Consider the following 24,344-nt stretch of genomic DNA (forward strand, 5'->3'; position numbering starts at 1 on the left):
AGTGTTTTGTCCTGATTTTCTCTGTCAAGATAGGGTCTCACACTGAAGCTGAAGGCAGATTGCAAGCTCCTAGGATCCTTTGTCTCCAGCCCCTCATGTGGGGTTACAGGCTCATGCTGGTTCTTTTTAAAATGTGGGTACTGGGATCTGGACTCATTTCTTACTCTGAGTCATCTCTTCAGTTGTGTGTGTGTGCGTGCGTGTGTGTGTGTGTGTGTGTGTGTGCATGTAAGATGGAGTGAGTGTGGAGGGGTCATAGGACAACTTGGAGGACTCAATTCTTTCCTTTCACTAAATGTGTCCAATGGATGGACTGGCAACAAGTTCCTTTACCTACTGAGCCATCTTGAATATGAATATGAATATATATATATATAGTCTTATAGTTTCAGAAGGTTACTAGTCACCACGTGAGTGCTAGGTATTGAACCTGTGTCCTCTGGAAGAGGAGCCAGTGTTTTTAACCACTGGGCCATCTCTCCAACTCTTCCTGCCTTATTTTGACTAGAACCATATGTGAGTCGAGTCAACTGCTCCACCAAGGTCTTTCATGTCTTTCTACCCACTGTCCTAAGCACCACCTCCCAGTCCTCTAAGAAGAGCTGCACTCATCATGGGTCCACGTTTTCCCCTTCCTCCAACCCAGCACTGCAGGACTGTATTCCCATACACCTGTCTCCTGTCCTCAGGCACACGCTAAGCACTAACCGGCTTGATTTGGTCACTTGAGGGTTCCCTAGGCCGGGAGTTGAGTTGGCAGAAGGTTGTCTGCAAATGCGGCAGGCCAGCAGAGCAGAGCAGCCATCAAATGACCAGAAAGTTACTCACACAGGTGCAAGAGAGTCCAGCACACCGCACACTTCCCCCGCTTCACTCTCATTGGCTCAGCCTGCCCGCGCCCATTTCCCGCCCCCAGCCCGCCTCCTGGTCGCCTGGGTGACGCGAAGAACTTTGCGCACGCGCCGAGGGGCGGGGCTCGCCCTATAGAGGCGGGACGAGGGACCCGGGAGCCGAACCCGGGCGCGTCGTTGCGCGGCAGTTGCGTCCTACCGCGCGCAAAGCCCCCGGGCGGAGTGGGGGCGGGGCCGAGGCGGCCGCTGAGGTGGCTCCCTGTTCTGGCCCCGCCCCCTCCGCGCGCCCCGCCCCCTCAACCCGCCCCGCCCCCTCGGTGCGCTGCGCTCCGGCTCCCGCCGCGCTCGTGCTCTCGCCGCCTGCGGCCTCTTGCTCTGCTTCCCCGCAGCCGAGAGCGGGACCAGAGAGTCCTTCTGGTGGGCGGCGCGGGGCTGCGCGCGTCCGGCATCCCGGGGCCGCTCGGGCCGTCCGGCGAGGGAGCCCCTCGGCGGTCCATGCATCCGCCGCCGCCCGACGCCGGCGTCGCGATGGATTTCGGGCAGAACAGCCTGTTCGGCTACATGGAGGACCTGCAGGAACTCACCATCATCGAGAGGCCGGTCCGCCGGAGCCTCAAGGTGCGCGGGACCGAGAGACGCTTCCCCTCAGGGCTGCCCGCCCGTCCGACTGCCCTTCGGCGCTCCAGCACCAGTCGCCGTTGTCACCGCAGCCGCTTCCGAGCTTCACTCCCTGCCGAGGGTCGGCCTGTCCCTGACCCCCGACTGGAACCTGTCCCTTACCCTGACTAGAGCTAGCCCTGTCTCCTGACTGAGGCTAGTCCCTTCCTCTGACTGGAGCCAGCTGGGTCCCTTGACTACGGCCATCCCTTCTCCGAACTGAAATCAGCCTGCCCCTGACTGGACTCAGCCGGGTCCCCGGACTTAGTCCCCGACTGCGGCCAGCCCTGCGCCCCACCCCGCTCTGGCCTCCCCCACGAACGGCCAAGCCGCTGTTCTCAGGGCCAGCCTCCGCAGCCGGCTTCTCAGCCGGTGGTGCCGTCCCAGGTTCTGGTCGCTGGTCCATCCTCGGTTTCACACAGCCTTAGTTCCATCTTTCGCCCGGACGTCTCAGGTCCCATCCTTTCACGGTCCTCCCCCACACCTCTGCATAAGATCAAGCTTGGGTCTCCCTGTGCAGCATGGCCTCCCTCACCTCCCAAGGAGAGGCACCCTTCCCAGAGTCGTCCTAGTTCAGGGTTTCAAAGCCTCTCTCAACCCTTTTCTCCCATCCTGAGTCACCATGCATCCTTTTCCACCCAAGCCCTCCAGGAGTGAAGGCAGGACCCTGCTCCTCAGCCCCCTTGAGGGGAGTCAACCTTCTGCTTGTCCCCGAACTCCACTCGATCCCCAACCTCGCAGAGTCATCCTTCTAGACTTCTGAGGCTCCAACCCTCACCCTCACAGATAGCAGACCTAGTTTTTTGGTCGGTTCTCTTCCCTACCTTTCTGGCTAGTCGCTTATTACGTTTCTAGAACCTTTGGTTCCCTTTCAGACTGAATTCATTCGGTTCCCAATAGGAACTACAAAGCTTGTCCGTTTCTGTCCCATTCAGCCCCCTTTCAAAGCATCTCTTGGTGTGGAAAATGCTGTAGCGGTTTGGGGGATTGTGTTGGAGATAAAAAAAAAAAAGTGAATATTTAGGTATATATGTTCACACGTGATATGTATGCATATGAAGTTGATTCCATTGAGGTCCTACAGTCTGTACCTTAGAAGAGTAAAGATAGTCCCCGCACCCCCACCCTCAGCACCCAACTGGAGATCTGTGTTTGATATAGTGTAGAAGATTCATAAGATTAGTTGTCTTTGCTGTCATTGTGAAGCCTTTTCACTGATAGGGTCGTCAAGGGTCTTTGGGAACCAGCAGTGACCAAATGCTTGTGTGCCTAATTTGCATTTTATACTTGACAGACACCAGAAGAAATAGAAAGATTGACTGTTGATGAAGACCTCAGTGATATTGACAGGGCTGTTTATCTGCTCAGGTATGTCTCGGTCTTCCTTTCAAAGTGCTGCCCTTTGCCTATTGGGCAAACACGAACTGTTTCTGAAATGTCATGTTTCAATTGCTGACTGTATTTAGATCGACTGTTCCCCTCCACCAGAGTACGTCTGTGTGCATCGCAATTATGTTATGAATTTCGTTAGGTTTGGGCTTATGAATCTGAGAACTGAAATCAAATAACATATCTAATTTAAAGAACATTGCCCTGGAGGAGGGACTGCAGAACAGCAGTGGTTTGAATTGAATCACATCCTTTTGAAATTACTCTCCAACTTGCTCAGTAAGGATAGAGAAGATTTAAGGGTACCCAGTGATTAATTTTTAAGTTTATTGTTGAGAATGAATATTGTATGCAGTACTGTATAGAAAAAATTTCAAAAATATGAATTTTTGCTCAGAATATAGTTTATATTACTTTTGCCACGTGAGATTTATATTGCTTGCAAGCTTTTTTTTTTTAATTAAATTGAGTCTACTCTCTTAAGTTTCAGACCATCTCATAGGCTCCACAGAATAGCTTAAGACAAATGGTTGTGCATATGCTTCTGATAATTCTACATTATACCAGTCACAAAGGTCTCCATTTGGGTGCTGGGCGTGAGGGGGGGGCAGCTATTTTTACCCTCCTAACTTAAAGACCTTAAATACCTTGCTAGAATCAACTTTATGTGCGGATATGTATGTGTATGTATACACAGTAATACAAATGTTTTGAATCATTTTAAAAGGTAAATATATTGATGAAAATCTTCAGAAATAGAAAATTTCACAGGCATTTTGTATATATTTAAGAATTCTTTTCACCTGGATATGTATGGTATGTCTCTCTCTCTCTCTCTCTCTCTCTCTCTCTCTCTCTCTATATATATATATATATATATATACACACACACACATACACACATATACATATATACATATGTATACATATATATATATATTTTTTTTCTTTTGGTAAATTAGTCTTCACTGCTTGGAATCATTTTGAAGACTGGTGTTACCTCCTACAATGTCTGTCTCCTTTGCTTAGGTCTGCTTTACTAGCTTCAGCTGCTGTCTATCTTCTTATTCTGTTCTTGATTATAGATTATAGATCATATTTCTGGTTTCATGGTATTCATTGAATGATTCCATAAAAAAATTCCTTCTTTATGATTCTTCCGCCTCTTCCTCAAATTCAGTGCCTTGTCTATATTAAGCAAAGTGTTTACCACTAGGTTACCCTCAGCCTCTCTTCAGGACTTTTCTTAATTATTCTTTATCTAACTGGTGGCACCTTGAATTTCTCTTCTCACCGTGTATACAATGTACTTTCCATTTGGACCCTGTTGATCATGGTCTTCAGCAATTATACCAAACCAAACCCAAACCAAACAGATAAACCAACAGATAAGCAAAGCAAAGTGAAGGTGGGCCTGGTGGGTGCACCTGTTATCCCAAAGCTGATGCAGAAGAATTGCTGAGAGTTCAGAGACTGCCTGGGCTACACAGGAAGTACAAGGCAGCCAGTGCTTCATAGTGAGACCTGTCCTGCCGATTGGCTTTCATCATAAATCTTCTGCAAATGAACAGACAGTTGAAGAATACTGGATAAGTTTCTCTTGATATGGAGCGGTTAATAATGAGAAAGCAAGTCCTGCTATCCCTACGGCGTGCTTTGTTTTCTTGTCCTGCAAACCCTGGCTTAGTGTCAGGAAACAGAGAGTCTTGCTCTACTTAAGCTGACAGCAGACACCTCATTCTAGATGTCATTGATAGCCCTCCCCCCCCTTTTTAAAAGGTTTTCACTTTGCTTTTACTGTTGGTTAGAGACAACTAAGTTGTTTTTCTTTTATTCAGATATCGAATGTATGTTCCCCTTAGTTCTAGAACTTTACAAAGGCCGGGTTAGCCATCCCTCCCACCCCACCTACTCTTCAGAGAAGAGAGTTTAAAAAGAGATCCCTCTCCTTTAGTTTCTTCCGATTTACCTACCTGTAAGGAGGCTCTTGTGTGTGGGTTACCCTGCTAAATTCTCCTTTTGTATTGCTGCCCTCTTCCCACCTCCTGGGGGCAGGCAGAGTTCCTCTTTCTAGCTGGTCTCTAAAGGGATTATGGCAGGATTGCCAGAAGGATTCTTTCTTCTCCAGGATTCAGGGGAGGAGACTGGGTTGTCTCATAGATATATTCACACTGTCTTCGTTCAAGTTTCCTTTTTATCTGCTCTCTTAGAATGAGCCTTTTATTTTAAATAATTTATTCCTTTAAAAACTAGTTCTCAATATTCTAGAGCCTAATAGGGACTTCTGTCTTTTTCCTGTGTAGGTGACTTTCAGGTTCAATTTTGAGTGCTTTACCTGTCCTTGTGTTGGACATGTGCTTTTCTACGTTTGTGTGTTAGATTTTGGTTCTTTAGTTCTCTTACTGTGTGAAAACTGTTAGAACCCTTTAAAATATGGATGTTTTTCCTGTATGTGTGTCTGTGCACCATGTGCAGTCAGTGCCTGAAGAAGGCATTGAATCCCTTGGAACTGGAGCCCCAGTTCTCTGGAAAAACAGGAAATACTCTTATCCGCAGAACCATCTTTCATCCTCCAATTCTTGGAATATTAATAATACTACATTATAATTCAGCCAAATGTATTAGCATTGGTAGGCAAAGCTTTACATTAATGGAGGTTCTCATAGCACTTCAGTCGAATCCACTATCCAATGACGAATGAATGCACTGTCTTTTACTTTGGCCTGCAAGCATGACAGGTCAGTTATCATTGTCATTTTAGCAGAAAGTTTAGAACATTACAACGCTTGAAGATTTAACACAGATGACTCTGAGTCTTTCATAAACATGATGCTGGTAGACCCATCTGTGGCGTTTAGCACCAAAGCAAAACAGCTTTCTCAATAGTCACGGCTTGTGTCTCAGTCAAACTCAGATCACAGCATCTTTCTCCTGTTCTCTCTCTTCTGTGTGATTTTGGCATGTATTTTAGGAATGTACTCAAAAATTTGTGAATAATTTTATTGGAGAAGAGTCTTTAGTATGCATACTGTATTTTCACTAAGTAAACTCTCACTCACACACCTCTGTTTTCTAGATAACCCAAGACCTTTAAGGCATTTAAAATGCTTGGCCGGTGTGACTCCTTTGGCTGTGTATTGTGGTAATCCTGGTCGTTCCTCACTTTTTAAAATGGCTTTACCGAACTGTGTTTCTTGTTTCAGATGCTTTCTTTTAAAGCGAACAGTTAGCATTTTTCTTGTATTCACAGAACTGTGCGTCTAACGCCACTATCAATTTTGAACATTTTTGTCTCCCCATAAGGCTTGTAGCTACATCTCACGTCTGGGTCCTTCCAGCTTTGGGGAGCCACTTGCTCTCTGTCCCCATGGACCTGCTTCTTCTGGCATTCCTAGAAATGGAATGGCACATGATGTACCATCTGCATTTCACTTCTTTTACTTAGAAAAATATACCCAAGGTTCGTGATAGATCATCATTACTGCATTCCTTTTTATTGGTAAATAGTGTTCTATTGCATGGGCATATGGTAGTTCCCTGCTATCTACAGGGCATATGCTTTGGAACCCCTTACTGGATGCTGAAACTGCAGAATACCGAGTCCTGATAGTTAACGCATCTTCCATGGTTACTAGGCATATAACATGCTAGAACTCTTGTAGTTTGAGATTAGACAGCAAAATAAGCTCAAATCTCATTTTCTTTATTTACCATTTTATAGAACTTTCTTTTCTACCTTATGTTTTAGCAATTTTAGCATACAGCTTTTCTTTTCTTATCTTTTGTCTTCTTGTTGAGAAGTTCACCTTCTCTCTTAAAGGAAGCACTTCATGGCTTCTTTCTGGCATATCCAAATTGCCAGTGCTTTGGCCATTACTAAAACACACACACACACACACACACACACACACACACACACACACACACGTACTGGAGGGCATTGCAAAAAGAGAAATTGAATCATTCTTGCAGAAATGTCATGTGATTTACAATTTATGAATATTTTATTTCTAGAATCTTCCATTTGATAACTTGATAGTATTGAGAGTGAATAACAAAATGCAGAAAGAAATATCTTGGGTAAGGAGGGACTATTGTACCACATGTTTTCTTGATTCGTTCATCAGTGGATGGACATTTGAGCTGTTTCTACTTTTGTCAGGACCTTTTGGAGCAGTAATGCTGATTACTGTCACTTAGATCCAGGTGCCTTTCCTTATCTTAGAATATCCCTTTGTCAGACCTGTCTAACATTTACCATCCCAGGATCCAGACACAATCTTGCACCTAGTTTGAGGCCTTCCCTGTTGCCGAAGTGGCTCTCAACTCCCCTACAGTTTTAGTGCCAGCATCCCTAAAGAGAGACGGTATTCCTTCACGCTCCTTAACTTGTGCACATTGTTTCTGACAGATCTCATACTTTTGAAGGACAGGCTGTGTTCTGTTTTTCGTTCTTTCTTATTTGTGCTGTGATATGAATATATACACCTCTTAACACAAGGAAGAGCATTTAAGACGACTAAAACCCTAGAGGGGATTGAGCAACTTGTGATTGTGATTGTGTGTGTGTGTGTGTGTGTGTGTGTAATGGGCAGTAGGATTAGCGTATATACTACTCAATATTGATTAGTTTTGTATTTATACTAGGGTTTTAGATCTCTGATGCTTTTCATTTGTAAAGTGGAAATATCCCCGTTTCTCAGAAATGTGAATTAGGGGAGCACCAGGCACTGGGGTGCCCAGTTAACTCTAGCCTCCGTCTCTGTTTTCTGCTCACCCTGTTTCCCCACCACTCAGAGGCTTCAAAGTCTTGAAGAGGATAGTGCTGTTGCTTTTTCTTAATAATTTAATGAAGTATAAATAAAGTCATCAACTGCAATTTGTAACAGATATCTGTTAGCTTCCTTTGCTGATAGTACTTACTCAGAGACCAGACCCCATGAAAGCATTTTCAACTGAGTGACTGTTAGATTGGCTTGCAGATTTATAGATATTTTGCAAATGATGCCCTGTCTTAGCATTGCGCTATTGATATCTTGTATTGAACGTGGTCACTGGATAGAGCACCTAGCCCATCTTGTTGTGTTGCTTACTTTTAAAGTCTCTGCAAAGTATTTTCCACTTTGCGCTGTGAGTTTTGAAACATTTTGTACTCTAGCTTGAACCAAGGAGGTTCAAGGGCAGTGAACGCAGGGCAGTAAGTTGTGGTTCCCAGTAAGAACTCCACCTCACTCTGTGTTCAAGACCCCAGTAAGAACTCCACCTCACTCTGTGTTCAAGACCCCAGTGTAGGCAGGGGCAGCACCAATGACGCGCTTTCTCTCATCTAGTTTGGATATCTATTTTACTCAATACCTGTTCTTGATATCTGAAAGTAAACGTTGTATGAAAACTCCACTACATGCTTGTGTTTTAAAGAGCTTCCCCTCCCTCACATAGCTCTGATTTTCACTATTGTTGTGGCTTCTGGTTTTGAGACCTTCTGCTTTTTAGTGCTGTTTTTGGGACTCATGGTCCCATGCTGAAATCCTACAGTGCAGTTTGTTCTTTCTACCCTTTAAATACTTAAAGTAAAATTAATGAATTTGGGATCTAATTTAAAAGTGTGTGTGTGTGTGTGTGTGTGTGTATGTGTGTGTGTGTTTCGTCCTCTAAAGCAAGCTTTGAATATACACAGAAATGTTCACAGGTCATAAATATATAGCTTCTTGAACTTTCCTAAATGTCAAGGAGTTAAGGAACTAGCATCTGTATCAAGAAAGAGAACATTATTTATTGAGTCAGCCAGTAGCCTCCCGTGTACTCATTCCATTCCCCTCCCCCTCTGTGTGTGTGTGTGTGTGTGTGTGTGTGTGTGTGCGCGCGCACGCGCGCGTGTGCGTGTGCGTCTGGTCTCCTTTGCTCAACATTACATAGAGCTTTAATCATATTGATTCAAGAAGCAATAGATAGTTTGTTAGTAGTCTGTTTTCATTGCTGTATGGTATTCTTATAAGAGCAATCACAATTTAGGATGCCCGTGGTGGGTGTTTACCTGGCTTCTAGTTTGGGGTTTTTATGCAGAATGCTGCAGTAAGCATTATATACCAATGTGTTAGTAAATAGATGTATTTCTTTGTTATCTTTTCTAGAAATAGAATTAATTGGTAGCATACTCCAATGTCCAGCTTGAAAGAGCTGTGTAATGGTCTCTGAAGTGCTGTTATCAGTCTCTCTTTCTGTCAGCAGTGTTTAAGTGTCCCAGTCTGCATATTTTTAGGGAACAAAAATGACAAGCTTTCTAGCACAGCAGCAACGACCTGTCAAGTTAACAGCTTTGGATGTTTCTGTCCTTTGTCCTGACTTTCTCATATCTGCCAGCTTCTCTTCTGTCCCTACAGGAGAGTTTCTGTATGCTCTTAAACCTGGTGTCTGTTCTGCCGAGGCTGTGGTTAGAAGGGTTCCATTTCCTTTCCTTGTCTTCTGTTCTGAGGACAACCACAGCAGGCGTCTGCTTTCTTTTTTCCTATATAATGAAGCTTCAGGTTATAGGACATGAGATGCTTTGTGTATTTGTTTCAGAAAGAAAAGCAAAGTGAGTGTTGGAGTTCTTTGCTTTTTTTCTGAAAGTTCCACTCCAGGTCCCCATACTTTGAATGGTTCCAAGAGGTTCTATTTTTAAAAGTGCTGAGGTTATGTCCGCTGTGAAATTGATGTCCAGCTCATTTGCCCTTTTACATAGAAGTTTTAGGACCACATATTCATTGTTTGGCTAGGACCATTGTTTTCTGTATTAAGAAAGAATTATAGGTGGAGCTCAGCTGCTTGTCTTCCATTGGCTTGTCTTCCAATGGCTTGTCCTGCCATTGCTAAGGGCAAGTGATTTTAGTTCCTGGCAAACCGTGAGTTCCCTGTATTGGGAAAGTTCTAGGTCTCCGAATATAAGAGGCTTGAAGACAATTTTTCATCCCCTTTCCTGGTCTTCTGTTCTGAGGACAACCACGGGAGGCATCTGCTTCCTTTTTTCCTATATACTGAAGCTTCAGGAAGTGCTCTCTGTGAATCAGAAGACAGAGCAGTCTCATGGGATCTGCCTGAAAAGCTTAAAAATAAAAAATGGACTATTTTCATCATTGTAAAAGTGACCCATATAATGTCATTGGGAGGGCCTGGAGTTTAAAAACATGATGCTACTATGAGAGGCCTGGGTGAGTTTTCATCTTGTAACTACTGCTATTTGGTTACTCATTAAAATACTTAAAATTTCTGTAATAAAACATCATTGAATTATTTAAAATAAAGATTTTATATATTTGAATATTGCATAGGCTAAGTCATATAATGTAGCTGTAATAAATATATGTAAGTTTTACATACATGTATTTATTTTCACTTCATACATACCTTTCAGGTATAGGTAAGGATTGAATTTTATCCTAAGAGTAACCTATTGGGTTTCCAGTGAACATTTGGAATTGTGTTCTTTAGCTTGAAGCCCTAAGTTGAAATTAATAGTGATTTCTTAGTGTTTACATCAAGAATTAGCATTTACTATAATAAGTGATAAAAATCATAGTTGTCATCAAATTGGGGCTAAATGAAGGCAGTGAAACCATTGAACACTCTAGTAATCATTGAAATTTGTTCATCTTTGACATGGACATTAAGTTAGTACAGAATCTTTCATGGCCCATGCTGGCCACCAGAAGTAGGAGTGAGGGAAAAATTGCTGAGCTCAGGTTTTCATAGTCTCTCTCTTTCTGCCTTATCCTTCTAAGACTGGTGTATGGTAATTCTATCAGAATTGTTGGATGGCTTATGTCTGCCCTTGATGTGAGCTTCCTTCCAATCAGAGATGTTAGTAAGGGGAACAGATTATAGAGTAGCTAGTAGTCAGTTTATAACGAATCTTAGAAATTTAAATGGAAATGTACCAAATATTTATCAAACATTCCATGCCAGGCTCCTCTTAAGAAAAGAATGGGGTGTACTAACGTACCTGTGTTCAGGGAAGTCATGGTTTAGGAAGCAAACAGATTTTACAGATTTTTTAATGACATAGTAGTCATCCTGATTCACAAGTATTTTATCGAGCTAGTACTATGTGGAGGCTGAGGCTCACTCATTCACTGTGATAGAACTCGGATAGGCTGTGTTCCTTCTCTGAGCCCAAGCTCAGTCCAATTCTCAGACCAGAATACACCTATTCTAAGTAGCAATACGAATACCTATGTTGTAGGATAGGAGAAAAGATTCGAGGAAATATATGTGTATGTGGCACTGGCTTGATACAGAATTGTGTGTTCAGTAAAAGGTGATTTTTTTTTACTGTCTTTTAAATCACCTGTTTTCAGGGCACAACATACTTCTTTTACTTTTGATGTAGAGGAAAATTTCCATGCAAAACCATTATGTAGAGAGACTTTTCTCTCTGGATTTCTAAGTTGCACTATCCATCCCTCCTACAATTTTATGAAAATTACTGTATTGTGATATACTTCAAATAAGTTAAACATATAGTTTGATGATTTTGAAAAGTAGATCACAGCAGCAGACTGAGACAGAAGCAGATACTTCTACCCACACAATAGACAGAAGCTGGGGACCCCAGTGTTTGATAGGGAAAGGCCAGAAGAAGCTGAGGAGGAGGGTGATCCCATAGGAAGACCAGCAGTTTCAACCAACCTGGACCCCGAGATCTCTCAGTCACTGAGCCACCAACCAGGCAGCATACATCAGCTGGTTCTTGGCCTCAGACACATATACAGCAGAGGACTGCCTGGTCTGGCCTCCATGAGAGAAGATGCACCTAACCCTTGACAGACTTGAGGCCCCAGGGAATGGGGAGATCTGGTGTGGGGCATGGGGGGCATAGAGGTATGGGGACATCCACTTGGAGACAGGGGAGGAGGAATGGGATGAGGAACTGTTGGAGGACTGAACAGGAGGGGCACAATGGCTAACTGTAAAAAAAGATTAATAATAATAATTAAAAGAAAGAAAGAAAGAAGAGTGGGTCCCTGTATGACCAGCATTTCAGTCAGCATATAGACCATGCACACTGGTGTCCTTTCTCAGTTAATCCCTTCCCCGACCTAGGCAGCCATTGATGGTTTTTATGACTGGTGATCAGCTTTACTTGTTCTAGAATGTGCACATGTGTTTTCGTAGCTCTTGGGTAAGTACTTTAGAATAGAATGCCATGAGTCATTGGAAGTATATATTTTTCATTTTTATAGCTTTATTGAGATGTAATTGACATCCAGTAAGCTATACGTATTTCCACAGAGAAATCCCGTGAGTATTTACTTTATCCTTTCTACCTGTGTCGCAGTGCTACCTCCACTCAGGACAATTGTGGACCTGGTTTCTATTATTATAGGTTGGTTTTCAATTTAAGGGATTTAAGAGCAGAGTGAGTTCTTGGTAGTATACAGATGTTTATAGATTTAAGTATAAGAAACCCTGACAGAGTGAAAACTATCACAGACGTTCTTAACCTCTTTGAGATTTTTATTTTAAGGAATGGGCATTTTGCCTGCATGTGTGTCTGTGAACTATGTTCAGTTTAAGGGACATGAATAGTGAAGATGATGTTCTTTTTTGGTACAGTTTTATTCAGTATAATTTTGTTGAAATTCGTGCATGATTATCCCACTTTATGGATGGGAGATATTTTGTTTATCTACTTATCAGTTGCTGAACATTCGGGTGGTTTTGGGTAGTTTGGGAAATTTGTGTAGCTTTTGAGTATTGAAAATTAGGTGACTGTAAACATTAATTTACAAATCGTTATGTGAACTGAGTGTGGTAGCACATGCTGTGGTCCTACCATGCAGTAGGTAAAAACAGGAGGGAGGTTCAGGAGTTCAAGGACAGCCTCAACTACATAGTGAATTTGAGGTTAGGTTGAGATACATGAGACTCTGTTTTGAGTGTGTGTGTGTGTGTGTGTGTGTGTGTGTGTGTGTGTGCGCGCGCGCACACGCACGTGCTTTCCTTGCTCACTATTAAACATTCAGAAGTATGTGGTGTGATGTGGTTGTGGTAGCACATGCCTTTAATCCCAGCATTTGGGAGGCAGAGACAGGTTGATCTCTGTGAGTTAGAGGCCAGCCTGGTCGATAAAGCGAGTTCTAGAAGTAGACTGACCAGGTTGAATGCAGGGTCTACATTTACATTTTATGAAATAGCCAAAGGCTCTATTTGATGTCACTCTGTATGAGCAGACTCTTACATTTAAGCCATGCTAGTGTGTGTAATGGTATTTCATTATATTCATCACATGATATTTCATTTAGTCCTAGTTTGGGTTTGCCAATGGCCAGTGGAGGTCATGTTTGTTTATGAAGCAGCCATGAGCAGTCTTTCTTGGTGATGTGTCTGAGTCTTGGCTCATTGTTGGATAGCCTTTCCAAATACTTTCTTCCAGGTGGTGGCTTATCTTTGGAAAAGAAAAACCTTTTAATTTTGATGAGACATGGTTAATTGATGTTTTTCCTTCATAGTTAGTACTTTCTATGTCTTATTTATAGGGGGTCTTTGCCTAACAGGTCGCCAAGATATTTTTACTTTTTTTTTTTTGAAGTTTTTAAGAGTTTAGCTTTTGCATTTTAGATCTATGCTTCATTTTCAGTTAGAGTTTGTAAATGCTACAAGTAAGGACAGGTCTCAATGTTTCTTCAATATGGCCTAAGTAAAGGGCAGTTTGCTATTGTAAAATCAGGTAATTGGCTTATGTTCTGTCATCCAAGCCTTTCAGCTGCTGTGTCTGAGAGAACCTGTCCTTTTGTTTCGGAGATGAGATTGGACAGCAGTTTCACATTTCAACCACTAGGTGTTGCTAGTAGAGACCATTGTGGGGTAAAACTTTAAGATGGTTAGCCTCAGAGCCAAAGGGCAAGCCTCAACCTACGCAGAGAACTATAGGCACCTGAGGAAGGCTGGGAGCAGCAGAGGTGGTTTTCCCCAGGGAAGAGCAGGAAGACAGTGGGTTGTCCAGTGCCATATTGTCAACCCTGAAAAGACATACAAATGACGTGGTATGGCCCGAGCAGGTTATGTTTAGGAATACATACACAGAATGTGCAAGGACAATTAGTGAAAAAAGAGGCCGTGGATTTCAAGGAGAATGGGAAGGGGCATAAGGGAGGGTTTGGAGGGAGGAAAAGGGAGAAATGTTTTAATTATAATTTCAAAAATAAAATAAAAAGGTCATGTTTAAGGTCATTATGCATAATTCAGAAAGTGGCTGTGCTTCATTATGGATTGGATTATGGAATATAATCAAATCACAGATATATCATTTTACTAACCTGGAAAAATTGCTTTTGAAGTTAAAAATTTTAAATTCTGTTTTACAAATTGTGGCTGCATTTTTTAGCAGTATTTGGGGCAGAATGAGTTCTAGGGAGCATACAGATGTTTATAGATTTAAGTGTAAAAATGAGACTGCATTTTGCCTGCAAGTATGTCTGTGAACCATGTGCATACCTGGTACCCTTAGAGGCCAGAAGAGGGCATTTGATGTCCAAGAACCGGAGTTACAGATGGTTGTGAGCTGTGTGTGAGTGCTAGGAATTGAACCAAGGCCCTCTGAAAGAACAGTCAATACTTGTAACCACCAAGCCAGCTCTCCAGCCCTTCACTAAAGTCCTTCTGTAATGTGCTATAAACTGGATTTGCTTTAAAGTGACATTGGAAGATCTCTAATTACCGTTTATAAAGTATGTTCACTTATTACAAATGCCTACTGCTGTGATGAAACCCCAGGACCAAAAGCAGCTTGGGGAAGAAAGGGTTTATTTCACTCCCATTTCCATAGAACAGGTCATCATTAAAAACACTGAGGGCAGGACCTCCGGCAGAGCAACAACAGCTCTGAGGCAGGAGCTGGTGCAGAGACCCTGTGGTAGATGCTGCTTGTTGACTTGCTCCTCCTGGCTTGCTCAGCCTTCTTTCTTATAGAACCCAGGACCACCAGCCCAGGGATGGCCCCACCCACAGTGGGCTGGGCTCTCCTCCATCAATCATGGATTAAGAAAATGTCCTATACCCAGATCTTATGGAGGCATTTTCTCAATTGAGGGGCCCTCCTTTCAGATAAATCTTAGCTCAGTGGTTCTCAACCTTCCTAGTGCTGAAATCCTTTAATATAGTTCCTCATGTTGTGTGAGCCCCAGCCATAAAATTATTTTCATTTTTATTTAATAACTGTAATTTTGCTACTGTTATGAATCATAATGTAAGTATCTGTTTTCTGATGCTCTTAAGTGACCTGTGTGAAAGGATTGTTCAGCCTCCTGTCCCAATTAGCTAGCACAAAACTATGATTTATATTTGCTTGAAAACTGGATAGTTTCAAAGAGGAAAAGGATTCGCCGAAAGGGCGGCTTGGTCACACTGTGGGGGAGGATGCCTCTTGTTATGCCTGTGATGATGGAAGGAGATGGCTTTCGATATGCATGCTCAGGAGATCCGACTTATATCATATGGTGTCAGATGCTTCTGGACTTCATTTGTTAATGCCTTTTTAGGGCCTTTCTCTATTCTCTGTGTCCATATATGTGTATGTATGTGTGCATGCATGTGGAGGCCAGAGGTTGAGGGTATCTTTCTTAATTTTTTTTCCATCTTAGTTTTTGAGATAGAGTCTCTCACTAAACCCAGAGCTTGTAGATTTGGCTGGACTGAGCGTGAGCCCCAGACTTTTCTGTACCCACCTCCCCAGACATGTGCTGCTGGTCCCAGCTTTTATGTGGTCTGAGGCCAAACTCACATCCTCTTGCTTGCAAGCAAGCACTTTCCCAACTTAGCCATCTCCCAGCCCCTGGACTTTTCATCCATGTTAAGGAGAGCCATGGCCTGTAGTTCTCCCTTCTTGTGATCTTGGCCTATGCGTGTGCTGTAACATTCAGAAAGTATGTTGAGATGGGGCTCCTACTTCTGGATGCAGTTTTATAGAAATGGTGCTCTTGCCCCAAATGTAGATTTTATAAATTAAGCCGCCTAGTGGTGAAATGTTTTTGAAAGTTCTTAGTAAAACCTGTAGACGTCGCAAATAGATGTAGGCCTGTTTGCACCATCTGTTTCTTCTTCAGTGGACTTTGGTGGTTTGTTAAGGTCTTGCTGTACTTTGTCTGAGTTATGAGAATTGGGTTATGCTCTGCTGGTTCCGTATTGCTCTCTCAGGGTTTGTGACCTGTACAGCAGTCCCTATGCTTTCTGTGATTGGTGCTTTGTGTCTTCTTGCTTTTCCTTGGTCAGTTTAGCTGGGGCCGTATCAACCAGCTTTTGACTTGACAGCCATTCTAATGAAGACTTTGTTGTTCTCAGCTTTATTGACTTTGGCTCTACTTTCTGCTATTTCTTTCCTTCTCCTTGCTTTGTATTTAGTTTTTTTTTTTTTTTTTTTTTCTTTTCTGTCCCTTGTGAAAATTAGGATGGCTGCAGAGATAGACCATGTGATCTTACTGGACCACTGTCAAATGTGTGGTCCCTTGGTGGCACAAAGGTCTTTCTTTATGCAACTCTACTGAATCCTTGCTACAGAACATCTGTGAGCTAATAGATATGCTAATTAGTCTTTTCTGGTAACCACTGCACAGTGTGTATATTTCTCTCTTTTTTTTTCTTTTCTTTTTTTAGGAGCTGGGGACCGAACCCAGGGCCTTGCGCTTGGTAGGCAAGCGCTCTACCACTGACCCAACCCAAGACCTCACTATGTTTTATGTCTTGACTATCAGTTATGCCTCAGTGAAGCTTAAAATCCCCTTTTTATACGTTACCTTTAATGCTAGTACTTTATATATTATTAAAAGAAATGGTAGAATTACCTAAAATACTTATTTACTATGAGGATCAGCAAGAGGAAAATTGACTCTCTTAAGGAAAATATGCAGGTGTGAAATGAAGTGAAGAGTTACTCGGGAACTCATGTAAGGTCCTAGAGGACCAATACATAACTGTTTAATCGGATTCTTGCTTTATGGAGATTTTTCTTTTACCCGGTTAGTTGGATGGCTTTGAATGAGTATCCTGGTTGCTTTCTTTACTGTCACAAAGCGAAGGTCATGAGGGAGGTTCTTTGTATTTCTAAGTCCCTGTTTAACTCCCACATTCTATCCTGTCCTGCTATATCCTGTCTTTCTTGTTACAGATGGCTGGCTGAAAGGCTCTTTGGTCTCTTTGGGTAGATATCAGGAGTAGGTGAGAGGAGCAGCGCCCATAGTGTGACATCCTGACCTCTTGAGCTCCAGAGGCTTGGGAACCTAGAAGCCATAGCCCTCCAGCCTTGAGAACTAGGGACTCATGGCTCCAAGTTTTCTAGACCAGAGAGGCTTACTTTAGCTTGGTGCGCAGGTCAGTGGCTTACTGCTTTGGGCTGTGAGTGCCTGTGGCTTCTTGTACCCACCTGCTGGTCTTGCAGCCCTTGAGCTTGGGGTGCTGTTGTGTCTTTGCTTCTTAACCCTTGGCATGATGGATGCTCTTTCAGCAACTGTCTGTGTTCTGCGGTCTCTCTCATTCTGTAGTCCTTCATTATCGCATTCTTTAGTCCCTGATGCTCTCTGGAACTCCTAAGCCACCTTCTAAGTGCTGAACGAACAAGTCATTCTGTAGCAAGTTTTAGTTGCTGCTACAGGGTTCTTGGGGCTGAAAGCTCAAGGTTTCATCCATTTTTGGTATTACCCACTCAGTCTGTTCTACCTGTAGTAAAAACTTCAACCAGGCAGTAAAAGTCCATTTGGGACAAACCTTTCTTGGAGTCCAAGTGCAGAGGGCAGTGCAGCAGAGAGAAGCCACTGGAGTCATTCTGCAGAGTTAAAAGCAGCATGCTGTGGACAGTCACAGGGGCCTGGCATGCTTGTGAGCAACCATTCACCAATCACAGTCTTACTTCACTGTGCCTGCTTTCCCTATACTCCAACCACAGGCCTTTCGATGGGTCAGTGAGGAGGTGCTCCCTTCTGAGACATCCTACCTGAGGTTAGCTGCAGGGTGAAGTAAGTCACCTCTTTCACTGAGCCTTACAGCCACTGCATGTTGTTTGGAGTGCTTGTTCCTGAGGAAAGCCTCCTGAAACAGAAGTGAGGACTGTAGCAACAGCTGAGGTGTTCCTTACAGTTGGAGTGGGGTCTCCTCAGGGCAGTCATAGTGTTCAAAGCCCTCTTTTGGCACTGCACACATGCATAGAAAACATATATATATAAAAAAATTTAAAAAAACCTTGGAAAAAGCATTGAAAGAGGCTTACAATAGTGACTGTATGAAACTGACATTCTTTTAAAAGTCAGCCTATGTTGATTTTACCAAATGAGGGGTTTTCTGTACATGGATAGAATGTACTTTTATATTTTCCTGTTACTTTTTCTTGTCCTGTCCCCGCTTTGTCCATGCATATCGCTAATAATATTACTCTTATTTTCAGGTGTTCCCATCTCCTAGATTCCATATGAGAGACACTTGCAGAACCTTTTATTTCACTAAGAGGATGATTTCTCGTTCCTTCAGTTTTCCTGAAAACAACATACTTTCATCTTTCTTTGTCTTTGTGCGTGTGTGTGTGTGTGTGTGTGTGTATGTGTGTATCATACAAACATAAACACATGTACATGCACACATGCATAGGTTTCATTCTCATTCACTGAAGGGAGCCTAGGCTGAGTCTGTAACTCGGGCATTGTTAGCAGTGCATCCTTAACTATAGGTTTGCTGGTCTCCACAGTAGCTGACTTTGATTCTTTTGGGTATCTGCACAGTAAAGGGAATTCACATTCTTCACAGCCTAAAGTGAAGGCTTGGGTCCCTTTGTGTCTCTTCTCCTGATGGGAGAAGGAGCCAGTGTTCCACACAGCTTTTGCACACTCACTTAGTTGACTCAAGATCCCTTTATGTGTTATAACTGATTTGTTTGTCCTTCATTTCTTCCAACTCAGGGTCTTACTTCCCAGCCACATGAAGAGGCAGGGAGTGTTGTGTGTTATTGGACTCTCTGTGTGACTCATGCTGTTCACTCTGGAGTTTGGTCATCGTTTCCATGGTATTGTCTCCAAATCTGGACTGTAGGTAGCTGCCCCTGACTTTTTCCCCCTGAGCGTCAGGTCGAGCTACTTTGCTGGAACTCTGGTACTGTACTTCTACAAGATGTCTCCTTTAGAATGTCTTGTTGGCCTTTCAAATGTGAAATTGCATTCACCACTTTTTAATCTAAATATGTTCATTTGTTATTGAAGCCCGACTACCCTTTTAAATCATTTCAATTGTGTGCTCTTCCTTTCCCATCAGTCCTCTGAAGTGCCAGCCACTAATTGCTGCCTGACAAAGTCTATTATTAGATTGTGCTGGAGGATTGAGAACAGTGCCTGGTGCCCAGCCGTTCTGGATAAATATTTCCTGCAGGATTGACCCCGTCAGTCCACTTGTCTTCTGAAGGCTGGGTAATTGGGTCTTCTCCTTTTCCTGCAGTAGCTGCTTATCACACCTTTCCTCTGATGCCAGGCTTCACAAGTGTTGTTTGCCATTTCATTTTCCCTTCTGAGTGTCTCTCTTAAATCATCTTGGATAATCGATCCCTCCTGCTGTGCCATGACGTATCAAAACTATGTTTTAGATGCATTTTGAAAGGATTTTCTTTCCAAAGTTTTTAGTTAATGGGGAAATCATATAGTTGTTTTAAAAGTCTAACAGAGAACGAGCTTCCAGAACCTTCGTATTTTGCTGACCTTTGTGCCTTTCAGCACTACCACTTGCTCAGGATGAAAGCAGTCCTCCATGACTTCCCATCACTCTACAGAACCCATAGAACTTTTATCCTCATTATTAATCTTTTCTGCCTGTGTGCTCACCAACAGGAATGCATTTTAAATTGTGATTGGCTATATACGAGTGCATGTTTGTGTGTGTGATTATCAATACATACATACATACATACATATATATGTAACAAAAATTTAATAGTACTTATTTCTATGTTTAATAAAACATCAATGCTAACACTAAAAATAATCTTACCATGGAATTATAAAATGGAAAAAACCAAAGTAAATTACACAAAAATAAAATTTAATGATACGTCAGGTGTGCTGGGTATCTAGTTCTACTCCAGGGCAAGTAGAGATTTTGTCCTGCTGTGGAGTGCTGTGAGGTTTCTTGTGAAGTGTGAGGAGAGGGAAGCTAACTCCAAGATGTATGTTTAAGAGTCAGAGATCTGTTTGTACCTCTGTAAAAAGAGGAAGATAGAGAAGCTGCTCAATTTTAGGTAGTTGGAGGCCTTCCCACAGAGGCTGTTTAATGTTTAGTAAAGCTGAGGGTTGTGGCTCTTTACAGCAAACACCCCCCCCCCGCCCCCAGCCACAAACATAGCATTTTGATAGTAGAGGGCACATATCAGGAGTCATCAGTAAAGTAGTTTTTACAAGCATTGATGCTATCAAACAAGCATCTGACAACTCTTGTGGCAGTTTCAACATAGAGATTTCCTTTTTCAGTGGCAATGAGGATCAAACTCAGTGCTAGGCAAGTCCTTCCCATTGAACTATATCTCCAGCCCAGAGAACTAACTCCCTTCCTCCCTCCCTCCCTCCTTTCCTCCTTCCCTCCCTCCCTCCCTTTCTTCTTTTTTTTAATGTTGACTGTTAATCTGTCTCTTGTTATGGCACTGTGATCTGAGGAGATTTGCTAAATATTATGGACTTAGAAATTGTAGGATGAAATCCTTCTGTAATTTTTACTAATTGATAACTTTGAGCAAGCCATTGTTTCCTCCCTGGGTCTCAGTTTACTCAATTTTAAACTATAGAAATATATTTCTTCTATAATGTAAAGATTAATGAAATACTGTATGGATTGTGCTTTGCCTCATGTAGTAAGCGAGGCCCTCCGTGTTAATTTTTTTACACTTGCATTAGTTTTCTTAAAAGATGTATGATGGTGATTATAAGCAGGTTTGATGGTTCTCTGACTTTATAAATCTTCTAAAACAATGTTTTGAAGATTTAATGTTGATTTTGATGAATAAAGAAATAAATAACTATATGGAGTATAGTTATTGTTATGATCACAAAGCAAGGCCTGTTTGGCACCCACTTCTTCATAAATTCAAACACAGTGTCAGTGATTTCTGTGCTGTGTTTGATCTTGAGTGAGAGAGAGCCACTTGCAAGGTACCCTTGGCTCTGTAGGGAGCACAGGCCATTTAAACCCCAAGCATTGTCAATCAAATAGTACTAGTGAGGTTCTCAGATGCAGTAGTGACAGGTCGGCTTATCTTTTGGGGGTACCATCTACTGCACTTCTCTCTCTTTAGTAACTGGTTAGGATTAAGGAAACTATGTAGACTGTTCAGGCCAGGACAGGAGAGGACTTTATGCTATGTAGCTCATCTTCCTATCATGGGAACCCGTCTTCTTGCTGAATTTTGAGCTTTTAGATGGTTGGAGCAAGGTCCTAGAGTAGTCACAATATTTTAAGGATATAGATTCACTGTAATTGCTGTCGATCAAACCCAGGGTTCCTTATATGTTAGGCAAACAATCTGCCATTGAGCTACATCCCTATCTCTTTCTTGGCCTTTTGTCACTTGATGGGATTGGACAAGGGTTTCATAAACTAGAGCACGTAGCCTCATTTTGAGAGACTAGAGAGTCTTTTTCAATTTCCCTCCTCTCTCCCTTCCCCTCCCTCCTTCCCTTCGCCCCTTGTCTTTCTTGATAGAGTCTCATTGTATAGCCCAGGCTAGCCCTGAACTTCTATCCTTCTCATTCTCTCTGTTGCTTGAGGTTATAGGTACGTGCTACCATGTCCTGCTCTCCTCTCTCAGACATATACATCAACCTTCCTTCCTTGACTGTCTCAAATTGATTATCACTTTGTGTATTGTTCCATAGGAGTGGGCTGCATAGCTTAGGTTAGGAGCCAGAGTGGGTGAATACAGTGGCAGGAAAGGCTTGATCCCGGTTATCCATTTAGTTTGTATTAGTTACTTTTCTTGTGGCTCCGACAAATGCCTCATAGAAGTGACTCAGTGAAGGGAGAATTTGACTCATGGTTCACAGGGATGATGGAGGAGGTAGAGTAGGGCGGCTTCATGCGTGGGTGGGAGAACTTGTGCCATGCTATGCCACAGTAGCAGATGTGAGCAGAGGTAGCTAGACCAGAATTTAGAATACTGGCCCCTAGTGTTCCACATCTGCCACCATGGCTCCATTTCCTAAGTGTTCTGAGACCTCCCCAAATAGCATCCCATCTGGGACCAGGGGTCCCAACATGAGATGGTGTAATCCACACATTCAAACACAGCAGAGGCTGTGTAGTGTGTAGTGTACAGTGTATAGTATAGTGATTGACAGCGTATATTTTGAGTTGTACAGGATGGATCGCTTTAGACCCTTTATCTTTCTAAAGAGAAAATAGGATGTAGCCTGTGATAGTATCTAACTAATTGTTGAGAGAATTAGCCACTGTGCAGTAAGTCAGATGTTTATTAGCACAGGCCTGGCATGTAGTATACAAGACATTATTTTATCTTGTTATGGGGGGGCAAAGAAATAATGATTTGGTGAAAGTGTAACTGACATAGTTATGAGGGTAAGGTTGGCACAGAAGAAAGAAAACCAGGGGGAATTTTAATGTTAGAAACTGGAGAGTCCAGAGCTGAGGGACTGGGATTGTAATGAGAGTGGAACTAGTTTCATCCTTGGAAAAAATGCAAAGTCAAGGGTTCTGGTCAGCAAGGGAGCTCACAGAGTTTAAGGTTCTGGACGTGGTAAAAAGATCCAGCCTTTGACAACAGACGTGGAAGGCTGGCGTGAAGTAGAGGTAAATAAAGGTTTACCGTGTGCCTGTGTGTCAGGTGTGGAAAGTACAAGATCTGGGCCGAACACCCTAGAGGAGAGGAGGTTGGAAACGGCCAGTTGGTCACAGTCCCCTGAATGGTGTTTACTGTCACAGCAGAGGGAGTGGCAGCAGTGACAACCAAACTTTATCATAGTAACAGATGCCTGGCTTAATGTATCATTGAAAAGGCATTTTAAAATAGGTGTATCTCCCAGGGGAAAGCAAATAATTAGTAACACTAATTGAGAATTTGAAAGCTAGCTGTCCTAAATCCATTTATTTAGTTTTATATTTTCTCCTCTTCCTTTTTTAACCTTTGGTGTACAAGTGAGATGATTAACCCAGTTCTTTTCAGTGGTTGAGAAACGGCTTGCTGTGTGACTTTAGAGTGAATCGTTTGCATCATGTTTCTGAGTGAGTGAGCATCCTAAAGAGAAGCATGCCAGGAGACTAGCCAGAAGGAGCCATGGGGCAACCCAGGAGTATTCTTCATGCCTGGCTTTCAATAGAAAGCTGGAGGTTTTGAAGTCTTAGAAATGTAATTTGTTTAAATAAAAAGGGTAAGAATAATCAGATAACTATTTAAAGATTGCATATGTGCATTAAGTAACTTTTTTCATAGAATATTGTTCTGGGTCCCTTCCACTCAGTGGTGGTAGTACAGATAAGTATTAACCACATGTGATTGTTATGTTTATCCTGACTGTGACCAAAGTCAACAGAGGGTAATCAAAGGCTCACAGCCTTGAAAAATTCCAGTTCAGCTTTCCACTTTAGCAGACAAGTCTACTGTTCTTTATGTCTCTTTTGTCCTATTGGCAACCCTTTTCCAGATTGTTCCTCACACTTTCCTCTAATGTGCATTTAATCAGAGTGACTTAACTATGGTTGTTATTGCTGTGATGAAACACCATAACCAAAGCAACCGGGGAGGAAAGGGTTTATTCAGCTTATACCTCCAATCACATAAAAGGAAGTCAGGAGAGGAACTCAAGCAGGGCAGGAGCCTGGAGGCAGGCACTGGATGGAGAGGCTATGAATGAATGCTGCTTACTGGCTTGCTCCTCATGGCTTGCTCAGCCTGCTTTCTTATAGAGCCCAGGACCACCAGCCCAGGGATGGTAGCATCTGAAATGTGGTGGGTGCTTCCTGATCAATCAGTCATTAATTAAGAAAGTGCCCTAAGGCTTGCCTATAGCTGGATCTTATGGAGGTCTTTTCTCAATAGGGGCTCAGTCCTTTCAGATACTTAGTTTGTGAATCAAGTTGACGTAAAAGTAGCCAGCAGAGACTGTAGTCCCTCTGCTTGTGCTGCTGTTGGTTGTGCTCCTTGTTATGACATCATTTCTCAGGACAGATGAGGTGGTGGGGGACTGTACTGGATAGGCTTCTTCACCGGGCAAACAGCTGTGCTTATGGCTCGTTTCACTCAGTCTACAAGTTGTGGTGACTCGGCAGGTGTCCACCTTCCGGTCCTAGGTGGTTTGCTCTGATAAACATCACAGTCAAAAGTATCGAGGGAGGACAAGGCTAAAAGTCCATTTTGCAGGGAAGTCAGGGCAAGAGCATAGAGGCAGAAGCTGAAGCAGAGGCCGTGGAGGGATGCTGCTTACTGGACTGCTCCTCATGGCTTCC

The 24,344-nt window shown here is 42.8% G+C and overlaps 1 protein-coding gene across 1 annotated transcript in view; it reads left to right on the top strand.

The window, feature by feature from the left end:
* The first annotated feature begins 1,306 nt into the window (after positions 1–1,306).
* The window catches only part of Ppp4r4 (protein phosphatase 4 regulatory subunit 4), an 87,963-nt gene continuing 64,925 nt past the window's right edge, over positions 1,307–24,344 (top strand). Inside the window, exons 1-2 of the mRNA XM_032908312.1 lie at positions 1,307–1,469; positions 2,803–2,876. Coding sequence (XP_032764203.1) covers positions 1,347–1,469; positions 2,803–2,876 — 197 coding nt within the window. The 5' untranslated portion in view covers positions 1,307–1,346. The remainder of the gene's footprint in view (positions 1,470–2,802; positions 2,877–24,344) is intronic.

The sequence above is a fragment of the Rattus rattus genome, chromosome 7 (assembly GCF_011064425.1).
Source record: "Rattus rattus isolate New Zealand chromosome 7, Rrattus_CSIRO_v1, whole genome shotgun sequence".
Lineage (NCBI taxonomy): Eukaryota > Metazoa > Chordata > Mammalia > Rodentia > Muridae > Rattus > Rattus rattus.